The 16,968-nt window shown below is 39.9% G+C and overlaps 1 protein-coding gene across 2 annotated transcripts in view; it reads right to left on the minus strand.

The window, feature by feature from the left end:
• The window catches only part of CANX (calnexin), a 32,947-nt gene extending 16,341 nt beyond the window's left edge, over positions 1 to 16,606 (minus strand). Inside the window, exons 1-3 of one of the 2 annotated variants that reach the window (XM_045527739.1) lie at positions 16,463 to 16,606; positions 690 to 863; positions 211 to 284 (exon numbers count right to left, since the gene is read on the minus strand). In XM_045527739.1, coding sequence (XP_045383695.1) covers positions 211 to 284; positions 690 to 860 — 245 coding nt within the window. In that variant the 5' untranslated portion in view covers positions 861 to 863; positions 16,463 to 16,606. Of the gene's footprint in view, positions 1 to 210; positions 285 to 689; positions 864 to 16,408 lie in introns of both variants that reach the window. The other variant, XM_045527738.1, reaches the window with a different exon arrangement.
• Between the last annotated feature and the right edge of the window lie 362 nt (positions 16,607 to 16,968).

Raw genomic sequence — 16,968 nt, forward strand, 5'->3', positions numbered from 1 at the left:
AAAATAAAATATAGGGTGGCGTAGGGGAAGAAAAGGAATGGAAGAACCACAAGTTCCAGAAGACTATTCTCCTAAATGGATGGGAACACTGGAGATATAAAAGTTAGACATTTCACTATGTAAGAGGCTACCCAGAAAGGAATCCACTTTTACCCACCTTATTTACATGATGTTTGCCTCCAAGAATTTTTCCCCCTAGGAAACACTTACCCTGACAGAGTCCCTCTGTCAAAGGAATCAGCAAAATATACTTCCCCTGTTGGAACTGGAGCTTTATAGGTGACCTGTGTTAAATATATAAGTGAATTAAAAAAGCAACGTGCTTTTTTTTTACTAGATTTTATTCTCTTGGTTTGCTTCCTATTGTCATAAAACTTTCATAGCCAGCATTCAAATTTGATCTATATTCCTGGCCTTTGGCAAGATAGAACAAAGGCTGTCAGAGAGATCAATAGGTATTTCAGCAAACTATGCTTTCTCTTTGAGAAGGATCCAAATTTACCTGCATAACTTTTTTTCTTTTTCAGAGATAGGGTCTTGCTATGTTACCCAGGCTGGACTTGAACTCAAGTGATATTCCCACCTCAGCCTCTCAAGTAACTAGGACTACAGGTACACCCCACCGCACCCCACTGTTTTCAAAATTTTATCATCAAGAGGTAAAAGGAATAGATTCAAACACTTCAAACCTTTGGAGATGGAGGAGGAGTGCTGGTATCTGACTTCGAATCTTCTACCTCTTCAATGACATCATCAAGGTCATCCTCAATATCAATCACATCATCATCATGTCCATCATGAGCCTGAAGGGCAGCAGTTCCAAGGGCCAGTAACATACACAGTAACCACTTCCCTTCCATGATCTACATATAAAGAGTAAAATAAGTTACACACATTGTCTATCTTAAACTTCATAATGACCACTAACCTCTCTCATTTAAAACTAAAGCTTTCAAATCAGAGTGAAAGGGAACTTTAGAATTTGAGTATTTAATTTATAGATATAATTATAATTTATATAATATAAATTATTATATAACTATTATATAATATAAATTATCTAATTATAATTATATTATAGATATAGATACACAACTGTCCCCATAGAGAATAACATATTGGCTACACAGATCTAGGATATTCAAATACAATTCCCAACTAACCTCTTGCATTTGTAAAGTGCTTTACAATGGATAAAAGCCCTTTCTTTCACATACTAATTTATAATGCATACTGATGAAAATATTATAATGAAATAATAACAGGAGATGACTAGCCTCACATTAGTCACTTAATATGGATACTGCCATTATTGTCCAAAGATCAAGTGTAGACATGTTTTCAAACTAGTGTTTTTAGATTCAACAACAAAAATATTAAAGCAAGAACCAGCTACTTTTATCTTTTATTTTCTAACCACTTAAGTGCTCTGTGTGTGATATTAGACTGTCCAGGTGGTAGTGGGCTGGCTCTCTTTCTAAGGACCATAGATCAAAACCAATAAAAACTTAGCCGCAGAGATGCACAAAATGATTTGGTAGTAGTGGATTTTCATTTTGGGGCCTGAGAAAGTAGAGCCAAGAGGTTGGGGAAAAACAAGTAGAAGGCATAAAAATACATGTATAAACACACATGGCATGGTTTTTCCTTACTTCCTGTGCCCACACAGTCCCCCATCAACCCTAGTCTTTCATTCTTCTGCATTACCAGTATCAAGAGATTTACTGGTACCTTGTATTACTATGGTGTCCGGTTTCTTCTTCCTCTTTCAAGCCATCCTACATCCAGATGACAGGCTTACCCAAGTTCTCGTTAATGAGAGCCCATGTTTGCAAAAATCTAAGTCCTCTAGTTAGCTGTCAGAACCCTCTCCCTCTGTAGCTGCTCTCCATGATATTTCCCTAAGAATCCGTCACTCCCTCTGGTCTAGACATTTCCCATATGCACACCAAGGTTTGTTATTCATTTTCCCCTCTGCTCCCTGAACATGCCATTAAAAAAACTAAAATGCACACCAGAAGTATTGTTTTCCTCTTAATTTTTCTGTTTATGACAAACTCTATGGATTCTGCTCACCTTTCTCCCCAACTGCCACAACCACTTTTGCCCACTAGTTTGCTTTCTTCCCAGGCTATGTCCCTTTCCATATTCTGAAACAAGAACATGAGCCCAAGGTTTTAGCTAAAAATCACTATGTAAAGATATCGTAACAAGAACATTCAAGTCTGAAAACTCAAAAAAAAAAAGTTTTCATGAAGCTTTTACTAAAAGTGTAATCAAGCTCTATCATATCATATTCAACAAGTATTGACGGGAATATGGAGAAGTCAGAACTCTTGTGCACTGTTGACAGGGACTGTAAAATGGTGCAGCTGCTATGGAAAACAACTACTGTATGATTCAGTAATCCCAATTCTAGGTGTATATCCAAAATAATTAAGAGCAGAGTCTCCAATTCTAGGTGTATATCCAAAATACTTAAGAGCAGAGTCTCCAAGAGATATCTGTACACTCATGTTCATAGCAGCACTACTCACAACAGCCAAGAGGTATAAGAAGCTTTTAAATATCCATCAATAGATGAAAGGATAAACAAAATACTGTATACACACACAATGGAATACAATTCAACCTTAAAAAGGAAGGAAATCAGCCAGGCACCGTGCTCATGCCTGTAATCCCAGCACTTTGGGAGGCAGGAAAATCGCTTGAAGCCAGGAGTTTGAGACCAGCCAGGGCAACGTAGTGAGACTGCGTCTCTCCAAAAAAGGAAGGAAATTCTGTCACATGCTATAATATGGATGAACCTACATCATACTAAGTAAAATAAGCCAGTCACAAAAGAACAAATACTATATGATTCCATTTATATAAGGTATATAAAGTAGTGAAATTCATTGATAATGGAAAAGCAGAATGGTGGCTACCAGAGGATGAGGAGAGTGAGCAAAGGAGAGTTGTTAAAGGGTATAGAGTTTCAATTCTGCAAAATGAAAAAGTTCTGAAGATGTTTCACAACAGTATTAATATGCTTAATATTACTACACTGTACACTGAAAAATGGTTAAGATGGTAAATTTCATGTGTTTTTTACCACAACTTTTTAAAAAACATTTCTTTAAAAAAACAAGGAAGGAAGGAAGGAAGGAAGGAAGGAAGGAAGGAAGGAAGAGAGGCAAAGCTGAGCCTAAGTTTTGGTCTCTTATTTACAATGGAGCAAGAGAGACCTTTATTTTTCAGGCTAAGGCCCTCTCCCACCCTCAAAAAAAGAAAGAAAACCTAAATTAAGGGGGCTCCTTCATAAACTTAGCTAGCCCATTGATTCACAGAAGCCATTTTGACCAATTAAGTTCCTAGATAAATGTAAATCAACTTATTCTAATGCAAAACTCCAAATTCCTTATAAACTCTATAATCATTTAAAATGAGTAACTTGGTTGGTCCCAGTGCAGTGGTGTTTACAACTAATTGATCACAACCAGTTACAGATTCCTTTGTTCCTTCTCCAGTCCCACTGCTCCACTTGACCAGCCTTAAAAAAAATAATAAAATAAAATAAAATGAGTAATTTGGCCGGGGCCCAGTGGCTCACACCTATAATCCTAGCACTCCAGGAGGCCGAGGCAGGAGGATCATTTGAGCTCAGGAGTTCAAGAGCAGCCTGAGCAAGAGCGAGACCCATCTCTACTAAAAATAGAAAGAAATTAGCTGGACAACTAAAAATATATAGAAAAGATTAGCCAGGCATGGTGGTGCATGCCTGTAGTCCCAGCTACTCCGGAGGCTGAGGCAGGAGGATTGCTTGAGCCCAGGAGTTTGAGGTTGCTGTGAGCTAGGCTGACACCACGACACTCTAGCCCAGGCAACACAGTGAGACTATATCCAAAAAAAAAGAAAAAAAGCCAAAAAGGAAAAAAATAAAAAATTTAAAAAATAAAGTGAGTAACTTAGGACACAGAATTAGAATTTCAGGTATCAGATTTGGTGGTATTTCTTTTACGTAAGCATCTTGGGACTACATTCACAAAATGAAACAAAGTCAAATCGACTGATGCCTAAATGCTCAGCAGTTAGACAGTGCAGAAAATAAAGTACTAAATAAAATCATTTGTAACCTTTCCTAGGACTGATATTAGTTTTTAGAAGACAATTGCAATGTTAACATTCTGCTATGGTTTCTTATATACTTAAGAAATACGATAATCATTTATTCATTGGAAAGACCTTTATTCTGTACCATCAAAATAATATGCAATATATAATATAAAATAATATGCAATAAAATGCAAAGCATGGCACATTGCCTTGATTTACAACTATAAGAGATTCTCAAAAACTACACAGGTTAATTCAACGCTTCTATTTAAATCAACTCTATCCAAGTTACCACTCATAGAAACAATGCTATAAATTGTGGTCAGAGTCCCAAAGATAGGCTACAAAACCAAATCAGTATAAAACACAGCTAAAACAATATATGGTTACAATGGTTATAGTTATTTATTTATTTATTTTTTTAGAGCAGGGACACTCTGTCGCTAAGGCTGGAGAGAACCTATACACCAATGTTTATGGCAGCTTTATTCATAATCACCCCAAATTGGAAGCAACCAAAATGTTCTTCAATAGGTAAATGGACAAATTGCAATATATCCATACAATGGAATATTGATTGTTCAGCAGTGAAAAGAAATGAGCTATCAAGCCACAAAAAGACATGGATGAATCTTAAATGCATGTTGCTAAGTGTAAGAAGCCAGGCTGAAAAAGGAACATGCTATATAAATCCAATTATATGACCTTCTAAAAAAGGCAAAAACACAGTAAAAAGATCAGTTGTTGCCAAGGGGTTTGGGAAAGGGAATCAGGTTGAATAGGTAAAGCACATGGTGATTTTTATAGGCATTGAAATTATTCTTAATGTTACTATGATTATGGATACATCACACCATTCATTTGTCAAAACCCATAAAACTTTGTAGCACAAAGAGTGAATAAATTCTAATATATGAAAATTTTAAAAAATCATTTAGGAGGTCAAGTGATCCAAGGATAACATGCAAAATGATAAAACAATCTAACTCTATTACAAATCTTTGAAACAATCTCACTGAAGGGGGGAGGGAAAAGGTGCTCATTTAAGTAATTTTGGAAATGAGTACAAGGCTAGGCATGGTGGCTCATGTCTGTAATCCCAGTACTTCCGGAGGCTGAAGCAGGAGGATTGCTTGAGGGCATGAGTTCAAGACCAGCCTGGGCAACATAGCAAGACCTCTGTCTCTACATAAAAAAAAAATAAAAGAAAAAAATTAGAAAAAAATGAATCTGCAATATTAGACTGTACAAGAGCACTGTTCTGGTTAATAAAGTTGTTTCCAGGAAGAGGGGATGGATAAATCCACACCTAATGGATGCAGTGCGAGCTGTTTGAGGGATGGGCATGCTTGTCGGGTAGGGCAAAGGCAATTTATGTAACCAAAGGATTTATATCCCCATGATACTCTTGAAAAAAAAAAGTTATTTCCTATTTGTATACAGATTAACAATTCTGACATTGCTATACATGTATATTGTAATTGAACAATTAAATGGGTGGTGGATGGTGAGAGCTACTTTTTCACTGTTGAAGTGGGAATTTACAGATAAGCAAGAGAAGAGGACTAGAGGAATCCATATAGTAATAGAAGAGAACTGGAGACATCAGTACAAACTTACATTCAGCTTAATATACAGAGAGTTACATATAGAAGTATTTGTAGATATGTGCATGTGTACCAGTTAGGATGCACACATATACTTCCTTGCTTTCAGTTGGTAGAGCCTAGAAGAAAACTATATTCCAGCAGCAATAAACACACCTAATACCATGATCTTCGTTTCTCATATCATTCTCCAAAAAAAAACAAACAAGACTCCTTGGAGAAATGGCTAATTCTATAAGTGGGGCAGGAAATACATAAGACAAGCCTGGAGCATCTTGTAGTGCCAGAAAGTAAAGTGCTCAAAAACAAAGAAACAAATTCTTCAAATTGAAGATCAAAAAGAAAGAAAAAAATGGGGATATGTTACAAGAACCTACTGAAAGAGTTCTCAATGGCCGAAACTGGAACAGTATGAGCAACAAAGTAAGTGGCACTAGATTACAACCCAAAGTAAAAATACCCATGAGTCCATACTGATACAAATATATAACCAAATAATTAAATGGGTAAGACGAGACATATTTCCCATGCAAAATTCCAAGTAATTTATGTAGATACTCTGCCTTCAAGGAGATAGACTGTTAATTCCCCACTCCTTAACTAGGAGCTGCACATACTGACAGCCTTCCAAAAAGTACAGTATGAAAAGAGGGGGAAAACACAGGCTAACTTTGAAGCAGAGAAATCTGGCAAACACTACCTCAGTCAGGTGGTCAAGGCCAACGTTAAGAGTGACAGGTCATGTCAAGTGATACAATGTGATGACGATGGCAATTTAACTCCTGTGGTCTTCCTCTCAAAGACCCATGTCCCCAGTCTAATCATGAGGGGGGAAAAAAACCAGACAAATCCCAGTAGAGGGACATTTTACAAAATACCTGACCATTACTCCTCAAAAATGTTAAGGTTATCAAAAAACAAGGCAAGTCTGAAAAACCATCACAGCTAGGAGGAGTCTACAGAGACATGATGACGAAACACAATGTGGTATCCTGGAACAGAAAAGGACAGTGGTGGGGGGCTGGGGGGTGGCATGTGCCTGTAGTCCCAGCTATGTGGGAGGCTGAGGCGCCAGTACGGCATGAGCCCAGGAGTTCAAGTCTAACCTGAGCAACAAAGCAAGACCCTGACTCTAAAAAAATAATGATAATAAATAAAACTAAAAATTAAAAATTAAAGGATGGTAGGAAAAGCAAAGGAAATCTCAATTACGTATGGACTTAATATTATCAGTATCAATATTTGTTCATTAACTGTAACAAATGTCCATAGTAATGTAAGTTGCTTTTTGGGAGGTTTTTGTTGGTTTTTGAGACAGGGTCTTGCTCTGTTGCCTGGGCCAGACCCCAGTGTTGTCATCATAGGTCACTGCAACCTCTAACTACTAGGCTCAAATGATCCTCCTGCCTCAGCCTCCTGAATAGCTAGTACTACAGGTGCAAGCCACAACACCCACCTAATTTTTCTATTTTTGCAGAGACAGGGTCTCCCTATGTTGCTCAGGCTGGTCTCGAACTCCTGGCCTCAAGCAATCTTCCCTCCTTAGTCTCTCAAAGTGCTAGGACTATAGGCATGAATCACTGCATACAGCCTGTTTTTTGTTTTTAAAAGACATGGTCTTCGTCGCCCAGGCTGGAGTGCAGTGCAAGAACACAGCTCACTGTAGCCTCAAACTCTTGGCCTCAAGCAATCCTCCCACCTAAGCCTCCTAAGTTGTTAAAAATAATAGGGAAAAGTAGGTGTAAGTATACAGAAATCCTCTGTACTATCTTTGCAATTTTTTTACATATCTGTGACTGTTCCAAAAACTAAAGTTAATTTTTTAAAAAATAGGATGTTCCACTATTATGCCTCAAGTGATTGAGCCCCCATCCCTCCAACAAAAAAATCCTGGGGCTGAAATATACCATAGGAATCTAGTCTAACTCTCCTTGTTGAGGAAAAACTGAGGTCCAGAGAGTGATGTGCCAAAAATTACACAGCTATTGGCAGAATGAGGATCAGAAGCCAAGGTTTCTGACTCACAGTACAGTATACCCTACTTGCTAATTCTATACCACTTTTGTCTTAAAGACACAAAATGATTTTTCATATATTTTAACCTCTATGAGGATTTCACAACTTTTTTCCCATCTTAAGTCTTCATTTGTCTTTACATTTATTGACTGTTAAAACAGACAGCATTCTTTTCTGCTGTCATCCACTGTTTCTAAGATTATGGAAAGGAAATATATAGCAAGTAGCTCAAGAACAAAGCAACAATGCTTTTAAAAAACAAACAGCACAGTTCTCCCTACCCCAAAGCTATAGAGCAAGTGGTCACTAGATTTGGAATGCTTAGAAATTACTTTTAAACTAATTAATACTTTCTTGTAGTAAAGAAACACCACCTTTCTTAGGATTCTCTATTTCCCAGCTTGTGCTAAAAGACAGGTGAGCTCCTTTAGGGCAAGGTTTCTCAAATTCCACTGTTGCAGTTTCCCTCATACTTTTATTTTCTGCTTAAAAGCCATCACTTTCTTGGAGCACTTCATTCACTGGTTTTCTTTTAGGAGCCATTTTCTCTCTCCTTCTCACATTCACACACACTTATAAAAAAATTTTTTTTTTTTTTGGAGACAGAGTCTGTGTTGCCCAGGCTAGAGTCCAGTGGCATTATCACACCTCACTGCAACCTCAAACTCCTGGGCTCAAGTGATCCCCCAACCTCAGCCTCCTGAGTAGCTGGGACTACAGGCATGCGCCACTACACCCAGCTAATTTTTCGTTCTTTTTATTTTGTAGAGACAGGGTATGACTCTTGCTCAGGCTGGTCTCAAACCCCTGGCCTCCCAAAGTGCTATGATTACAGGCATGAGCCACAGTGCCTGGCCTAGAAACAAAATTTTTAAAAAAATAGATTGAGGGTGACCTTTATGATATTGCATATATCTGCCCATGTTTTCTGGGTTTGTGAATAAACTGTGGCATTAGTTCTACTAATCAAGTTTTTGAGTTTAATTTAGTATCAAGATAAACTTACAATATTATAACCTATCTCTTACCTAACTTGCAAAAATGCATACAAATTTGTTAGTACTACTTAAGACTCACACTAGACTTTTCCTTCTATTAAAAAAAGTCAAAAAAGGTAAATTTCCAAAACCAATTACTGACATAAAATTGCACAGAACTATACACACAGCACATAGAAACTGGTGAAATCAGGGTCTATAAATTGTACCAATGTCAACTTCCTGATCTTGATATTATATACTACAGTTAGTCACCATTGGGGGAAGGTGGGTGATGGGTACAAGGGACTTCTCTGTAATATTTTTACAACTTCTTGTGGGACTGCAATTACTTCAAAATTAAAAGTTTTTTAAAAAATGTATTACTGGATCAGTGAAAATGGTTCTTTACAGTTGATCTAGAAACAAACTTAAAACTGACCCAGTCCTCTAAAGCTATAGACAGAGGACCAGTACTGATCCCTGGCCTATTAAGAACCAGACACACCAGGAGTGGCAGGTAAGCGAGGGAAGCTTCATCTGTATTTACAGCCACTCCCCATCACTTGCATCACCACATAAGCTCCGCCTCCTGTCAGAGCAGCAGGGGCATTAGATTCTCATAGGAGCATGAACCTTACCGTAAACTACAAACTGCACATGCAAGGGATCTAGGATGCGTGTCCCTTATGACAATCTAACGCCTGACGATTTGAAGTAGAGCTGAGGTGGTGATGCTAGTGCTGGGGAGTGGCTGCAAATACAGATTATCATTAGCAGAGAGGTAAACCATCTGCCCTCCCCTCCATGGAAAAATTATCTACTATGAAACCCGGTCCCTGGTGCCAAAAAGGTTGAGGACCACTGCTTTAAAGCACAAAACTATAAAGAAAGACTCAGAAATATGATCTGGATTAGAAATTTGAGCTTGTTGAGGTAAGCATTTTCCCCTTCTTTTCAATTAAGAAGGGTTTTGATTTTGGTAATCAAATATAGTTATCTATCTGTACCCAGGTAAAAGATTCTCTATCTTCTAAGATCACAGATATAAATGTGAGGCCGGGCGCGGTGGCTCACACCTGTAATCCTAGCAGGCTGGGAGAGACCAGCCTGAGCAACAGCGAGACCCCGTCTCTACTAAAAATAGAAAGAAATTATATGGCCAACTAAAAATCTATATATAGGAAAAATTAGCCGGGCATAGTGGCGCATGCCTGTAGTCCCAGCTACTCGGGAGGCTGAGGCAGGAGGATCCCTTAAGCCGAGGAGTCTGAGGTTGCTGTGAGCTAGGCTGACGCCACGGCACTCATTCTAGCCTGGGCAACAAAGCGAGACTCTGTCTCAAAAAAAAAAAAAAAAAAAAAAAAGATATAAATGTGAACAAATGTACACAAAGCCAAGAAATACAAGCCAAACATGTACACATTTATAACATACAGCTTTCTGGTTTGATTCCCAAAGACAGAGCAAAAAGGCCCAGGGCTCAAATCCTCAGATCAGAAGGAACTTTCAAGATTACCTAATCTACTCACATTTAATATTTCAATCCACTTTTCTGAAAGAGTGAATTAAATTCTAGAGGTGGAAACTTATTTTAAAGCTGATGATTCAGAGAATTTATTCCTCATACACAAGGTAGCGTGGTGCATGTGGTGGAATAACTTGTCAAGTCAGAGAAACCTGGGTCCCAGTCTCTTCAGGTCCTCTGGGTGGCCTTGGTCAATTTATTTAACTCCAGAAATCCTCTTTCCCTATTTTATAGATGTGGATAATAGTACTACTGTCTCAAAGGCTTGCTGTGAAAATATAAAAAGGTAATATAAAGTCTATCAGAGTCCTGTACTTCATAGGCATATTCAAATGTTTTGTTCTTTGAAACACAATTCGTACGATCATACTGAAAAATTTTAAATTCTCATACCTGACCAAAAGGTCTAATATGCCTGGATGATTTTACATAACAAGAAAAACTTGCTTTCTTCCAATTATGTTATACAATTTCTTCTTAATTCTTCCTTGCAACAGTGCATATGTAATTTTAGCATTTGGATATGGAAATTTCTGTGTTTATCTGCTATTTATTCCTGCTTCATCAAATAATTACTTTTCTTTGTGAATTTTCCTAAATCAACATTTTTTTATTACAATTCTGTTCTCAGCACACTTTTTTTTTTCCCAGAGTCTCACTGTCACCCTGGGTAGAGTGCAGTGGTGTCACCATAGCTCATTGCAACCTCAAACTACTGGGCTCAAGTGATCCTCCTGCCTCAGCCTCCCAAGCAGCTGGGACTACAGGCTTACATACCATGACTAGCTAATTTTTTCTATTTTTGGTAGAGAACTGGGTCTGACTCTTGCTCAGGTTGGTCTCAAACTCCTGAGCTCCAGTATTCCTTCTGCCTCTGCCTCCCAGAGTGCTAGAATTACGGGCGTGAGCCACTGCGCCTGGTCTCAGCACACATCCTTAAAAAAGACAGTCCAGGCCGGGCACAGTGGCTCATGCCTGTAATCCTAGCACTCTGGGAGGCCAAGGTGGGAGGATCTCTCAAGGTCAGGAGTTTGAGACCAGCCTGAGCAACAGCAAGACCCCGTCTCTACTAAAAATAGAAAGAAATGATTTGGACAGCTAAAAAATATATATAGAGAAAAAATTAGCCAGGCATGGTGGCACATGCCCGTAGTCCCAGCTACTCGGGAGGCTGAGGCAGTAGGATCACTTGAGCCCAGAAGTTTGAGGTTGCTGTGAGCTAGGCTGACGCCACGGCACTCTAGCCCAGGCAACAGAGCGAGACCCTGTCTCAAAAAAAAAAAAAAAAAAAAAATTGAGGTTGCTGTGAGCTTGGCTGATGCCACGGCACTCTAGCCCAGGCAACAGAGCAAGACTCTGTCTCAAAAAAAAAAAAAAAAAAAAAAGAAGACAGTCCATATTATTTTACTATACACATTTAATAACATACATGAGACTTCAACTGAACACAAATATTCTATTTTTTAACAGAAGTAGGCATACTCTGCATCTATTTCAGCAAATCCAGACAATTATTTAGATGAACTTTAGCAATGGGCAAATACTAAAGAAATAGTAAATTCCTCACTTCTCAAAGGCAGAAACTTTATCCTCGATAAAGGTCCTTTCAGAAAAAAGATCATTAAAACAATTGTGGGCACTCTGGGAGGCCAAGGCAGGAGGATCCTTTGAGGCCAGGAGTTCAAGACCAACCTGAACAAGAGCAAGACCCCATCTCTACTAAAAATAGAAAGAAATTAGTTGGACAACTAAACATATACAGAAAAAATTGGCCAGGTATGGTGGCGCATGCCTGTAGTCCCAGCTACTCAGGAGGCTGAGGCAGAAGGATTGCTTGAGCCCAGGAGTTTGAGGTTGCTGTGAGCTAGGCTGATACCATGGCACTCTAGCCCGGGCAACAGACCGAGACTCTGTCTCCAAAAGAAAAAGAGAAAAAAAAAAAAAAAAAAAAATTGTGGGCTCAAACTATTTTCAGGTTTCTTATTTTATTTTTCAAGTGATGAGATCATTTCTTTGTCTCTGAATCAGGCTAAGGAAGTCCCTTTCTACTCATAGTTTGTTGAATGTTTATCATGAAAGGGTGTTTTTCTCCAACTACTGAAATGATCATGCGGCTTCTGTTCTTTATTCTTTTTTTTTTTCTTTCCCTTTAGCCTACGGTCCTTAAATGCATCTGTTCTTTATTAATGTGGTATATTATAATACATTCATTTCTATACATTGAACTAACCTTGCATTCCTGGGATAAATACCAGTTGGTCATGGTGTATCACCCTTCTTATATGTTGCTGGATTTACTTTCCTAGCATTTTAGTGAAGATTTTTGCACCTGTTTTCAGAAAAGATATTGGTCTAACCGGGCACAGTGGTATGCCTCTATAATCCCAGCTATTCAGGAGGCAGGCAGGAGGATCATTTGAGCCCAAGAGTTAGAGGCCATCCTGGGCAACATAATGAGACCTTCTTAAAAAAAAAGGGGGGGGGGATACTGGTTTATGGTTTTCTTTTTTTGTAAAGTCTTTGTCTTATTTTGATATTATCAGGGTAATATTGACCTCACAGAGTGAGTAGGGAAGTGTTCCCCATCCTTCATTTTTTTCAAGAGTTTGTGAAAGATTGGTGTTAATTCTTCCCTAAGTATTCAGCAGAATTCACCAGTGAAACAAGCCATTTGGGTCTCTGCTTTTATTTGTGAGACTGTCTTTCAAAAGAAGTTAAGAAATTTGAGCCCTAATTCCTTTAATCCATGAGAAACTGGAAAGAAGAATAGAAAAAATGACCTAGGCTAATGTTCTTGGTTGTTTTTAAAAAATATTAGGTGACTTTTAAAATAGGTGGTGTATAAGGAATAGGCAGTCTTTCATGTAAGCTACATATTCATCTAATATACACTTTTAAAATTTTGTCTTGTAGTTTGTAGACACTTTAGGTAATCTAATAACCCTTACAAGAACCCCAGAAGACTCTATCATCCCCATTCTACACATAAGGACACTAAAACTAAGAGAAATTACATTATCTGTCCAAAGTCAAAGACAGAGATATAATAGTGTTCACAAGCTGGAACTCAAGTCAGCTGAAGGAACCCTGGCTGACTACTTAATAACTTGTCATCTTGGTGAATTACTAACCTCTGGGCCTCAGTTTCCTCAACTCTAAAATGACAGTTAACAATATCTACCTCTTAGAACTGTTGTATAAACAAAATGCATATAATAAAGTGCTTATGACAGTGCCTGGTTTACAGCATCTGCTCAATATTAACAGTGATTATTATTATTACGAGACGTTGCTCAGTAACATAACATTTTTTATTTGGGATACTCAACTGATAAATATAATGCAAATCTCACCAAATCCAAAATTGGAAACAATTCTGACCCAAGCATGTTAAATAAGGGACACAACCTATACTACTTTTGGTACCTTCTGATCAAAAAATAAAAACATTTATCCAGGTCTTATCCTCTTTCAGAAAAAAAATAATAATAAATAAATAAAAGCATTTAAATGGGCAAAATACATAAAATCAAAGTGGCCTTTATTATAAACGCTAATCCATCTTAAATAAATCTACACTGCCTTACTTACATTTTTGGATTTTGTTTTTAATTGACAGGAACATTAGAATTGATTTTTGCACAGCACTTTCTTTTTCCCTATAAACTTTAAAGTAGGTTTAAGATGTAAATACTCAAAATAGAATTTAGATTTCTAAATTCTTTAAAAAACAAAATTCTCAAATAATTTTTACAGCTCACAGTTAAGTTTAATTTACAAGTACATCTGTTGCAGTAACAAAGCATTCAACTAGCACATTCCTGACAAGTTTTACTATAAGCTATATAGGTTACAACTGTTTGGGCACTTTTATTATTTCCTACAAATTATTATTAGCTGCCAATTCTCTTATTTGCAATTCATTACACTTCCCAAAGTAATTTTTTTTTTTTTGGAGACAGAGTCTCACTCTGTTGCCTGGGCTAGAGTGCCATGACATCAGCCTACTTCACAGCAACCTCAAACTCCTGGGCTTAAGCAATCCTTCTGCCTCAGCCTCTCAAGTAGCTGGGACTACAGGCATGTGCCACCATGCCCGGCTAATTTTTTCTATATATTTTTAGTTGTCCAGCTAATGTCTTTCTATTTTTAGTAGACACGGGGTCCCGCTCTTGCTCAGGCTGGTTTTGAACTCCTGACCTTGAGTGATCCTCCTGCCTCAGCCTCCCAGAGTGCTAGGATTACAGGCGTGAGACGCCGCGCCCGGCCTCAAAGTAATTTTATGTTCAACATTTTATTTGCCCCTCTGATTGCCCGCTAAAGGTGAGGCATCCAGGAGATTTCTCATTCTCATTTTAAGTTATGGAAACCAAAGTGGTATATAAGCTAGTTATCACACTGGGTCCAAGATTCACATCTCATGAGCCTGCATTTATGCTTACCAACTGCCACTTCATCCCTTTAAGCTATCTTACAGGGCAAAGTGAACTCTGTAACTAAAAGGATGCAATAGTGTGATTGCCAAAACTGCAGCAACTGACTTTTGTCATAACATTTGCCTCTTGTGGCCCCTGGAAGATACTGTGCTAAATGAACTGTAGAGTTAAGATAGTGAAGGGGGGTGGAGCAGAGAATGCTGGCACCCATTTTCGGATAGGTTAGAAAATTATTCTAATACATAGTTCACTGGAGCCTTCTCATGATCCAGTTACCTGGGCTTGTTTGTGCACTCTGGCTAACAGAAAGGAGAACTCCCACATAGTCACACAACTCTTTACCTCTGGTCTAGATATAATTAGAGCAAATGTACATTTGATCAACACAATGGTTGATTCTATTCATGTCTATTCATGATTCTCAAACCCTGCTGGGAAAAGACTGATACAACAATTTTAGAGATGAATACAATTGTTTTCCTTAAAAATGAAAACAAAAACTTATTAAAAAATTAAGCGAAATCTTCCATTACCTAAATTAGAGGTAAAGAGGCTTAACTGTGGTTCACCTTTGTCCTCCTAAGCTTTTAATATTCAGCTGAGTTTAACTTCCCTAAACTAGCAATCACTTGTGTCATGCCCAGCAGTCAATCCACAATGTCAGATTCTTCCTCCGTTGCCATAAATACTTCGGGTTCTGGGAAACAGGACTCAACCAACTGAAAGACTAGGATGTCAGTGTAGTGCACCAAAAGCATTCAGATTATAATAATTTATTGCAATAACTATTTATTCAGCAGTTACTATGTATCAGACTTCCCTGTCTTATTTTATACACATCTTAATTTAATCCTCACAAGTCCATCAGCTAACCATCACTTTGCAAGAAATGGGCACAAGGGGTAAGAACTGCCCAAGCTGATTCACATAGTAACAAATGACCAATCGATTAAGGACCTGAACCAGGACCTTCACTTTAACCACTATACCAAAACTGTTTAGCCCTCAACTATAATCCCAGTGATCATTAAACTAATCACATGACCTTGGGCCAGTCATTTCAGGCCTGTAGGCCTCCACCGTAATAAAACAAGGTGCACTTAGTGAGCTTTCGGGTGCTTTGCTGCTTCTAACGTCCTGTGACTCTCCGACTAGATTACTCCCCACTCCCAAATAGGTGCTTTAACTGTTAAGACAAAAGTTTCTCAACCACTGCACGTTCTCGTTCTAGTACATTGCTCTTATTCTTTAGGGTGCTAGGATCCAGTCTTCGCTTTAGGGTTTTACTTTCGAATACTCAACAGTAACATTAATGCTAAATATTCTCTCGATCCAACATCACCTTTCCCCACTAGTAGGGGTACCTACTAGGCCCAATCCCACTCCAGACATTTGCCTGGTTACTTCAGCCCACCATGCGGCTGCCCAGGCAGCCAACAAGAGGCCTAAGAAAGTCCTAGAAGCAAAGCTACAGGAATAAGTTAGCTTTCCCAGAGGTCAAGAAAGGCTCTAGGGCACCTGCCACGCCTCCCGAATCCAGCGGCGCGGCCTGGGCCTGGCTCCACAACCGAAGGCGCCGGCGTTCGGGCCTCGTCCCTCGGCGCAGGCACGTCTGCCAAGGCCTGGGCGGTCTAAAGCCAGCCCGACCCCGCGGCCCCCGGCCACGCCCGACCCCTCGGCCGCGAATGCGCGCTCCTGGTCCCCCGGGTCCTCACAGGCCCCAGGACGCGCGCAGGCCTTCGGTCTCACCTCCAGCCTCCCTGGGACCGCCGGCAGCGCCCAAGCCTTCTCCCGCCCGCACACCTGGCCCCACGCCGCAGCGGAGACGGCAGTGAAGGGGGTCCGACCGTCACGTGCCGCAAAACCAAGAGGCCTCGGCTACCACAGCCGCGCGAGCGAGCCCCACCACACGAAGTCCGGCCCTGCGTCCGCCCCTCCCTCCTGAGTAGCTACAGCCAACGCTAAGTCCCGCCCCCCGCGCAAGCTCCAGTATTCGGTTGGTCGGCGCGGGCATCGCTCTATGCACCTTCCCATACGCCCCCTAGGGCTATTCTTCGTGGAGTGTGGGGATTGGCCGAGAGTGAGGCAGGAAGTGGCTGTCGGTTGGGCGAGAGGTGAGGGGGCGGGCCACGGTAGATCAGGGACACCGGGCGCGCGCGTCTGGGGCGGGGCGCCCCGGCCCGGCGCGGCGGGCGATCCCGCGCGTGTTTGCTCTGGTGCCTTAGCGGGCCGGACCGTCGGCTCTTCTACTCGCCCCTGTCGCCAGCCATCGGGTGCCTAGACCCGGACCCGGGACCGGCATCCGGCGG

This window comes from Lemur catta, chromosome 16 (assembly GCF_020740605.2).
Source record: "Lemur catta isolate mLemCat1 chromosome 16, mLemCat1.pri, whole genome shotgun sequence".
Classification (NCBI taxonomy): Eukaryota; Metazoa; Chordata; class Mammalia; order Primates; family Lemuridae; genus Lemur; species Lemur catta.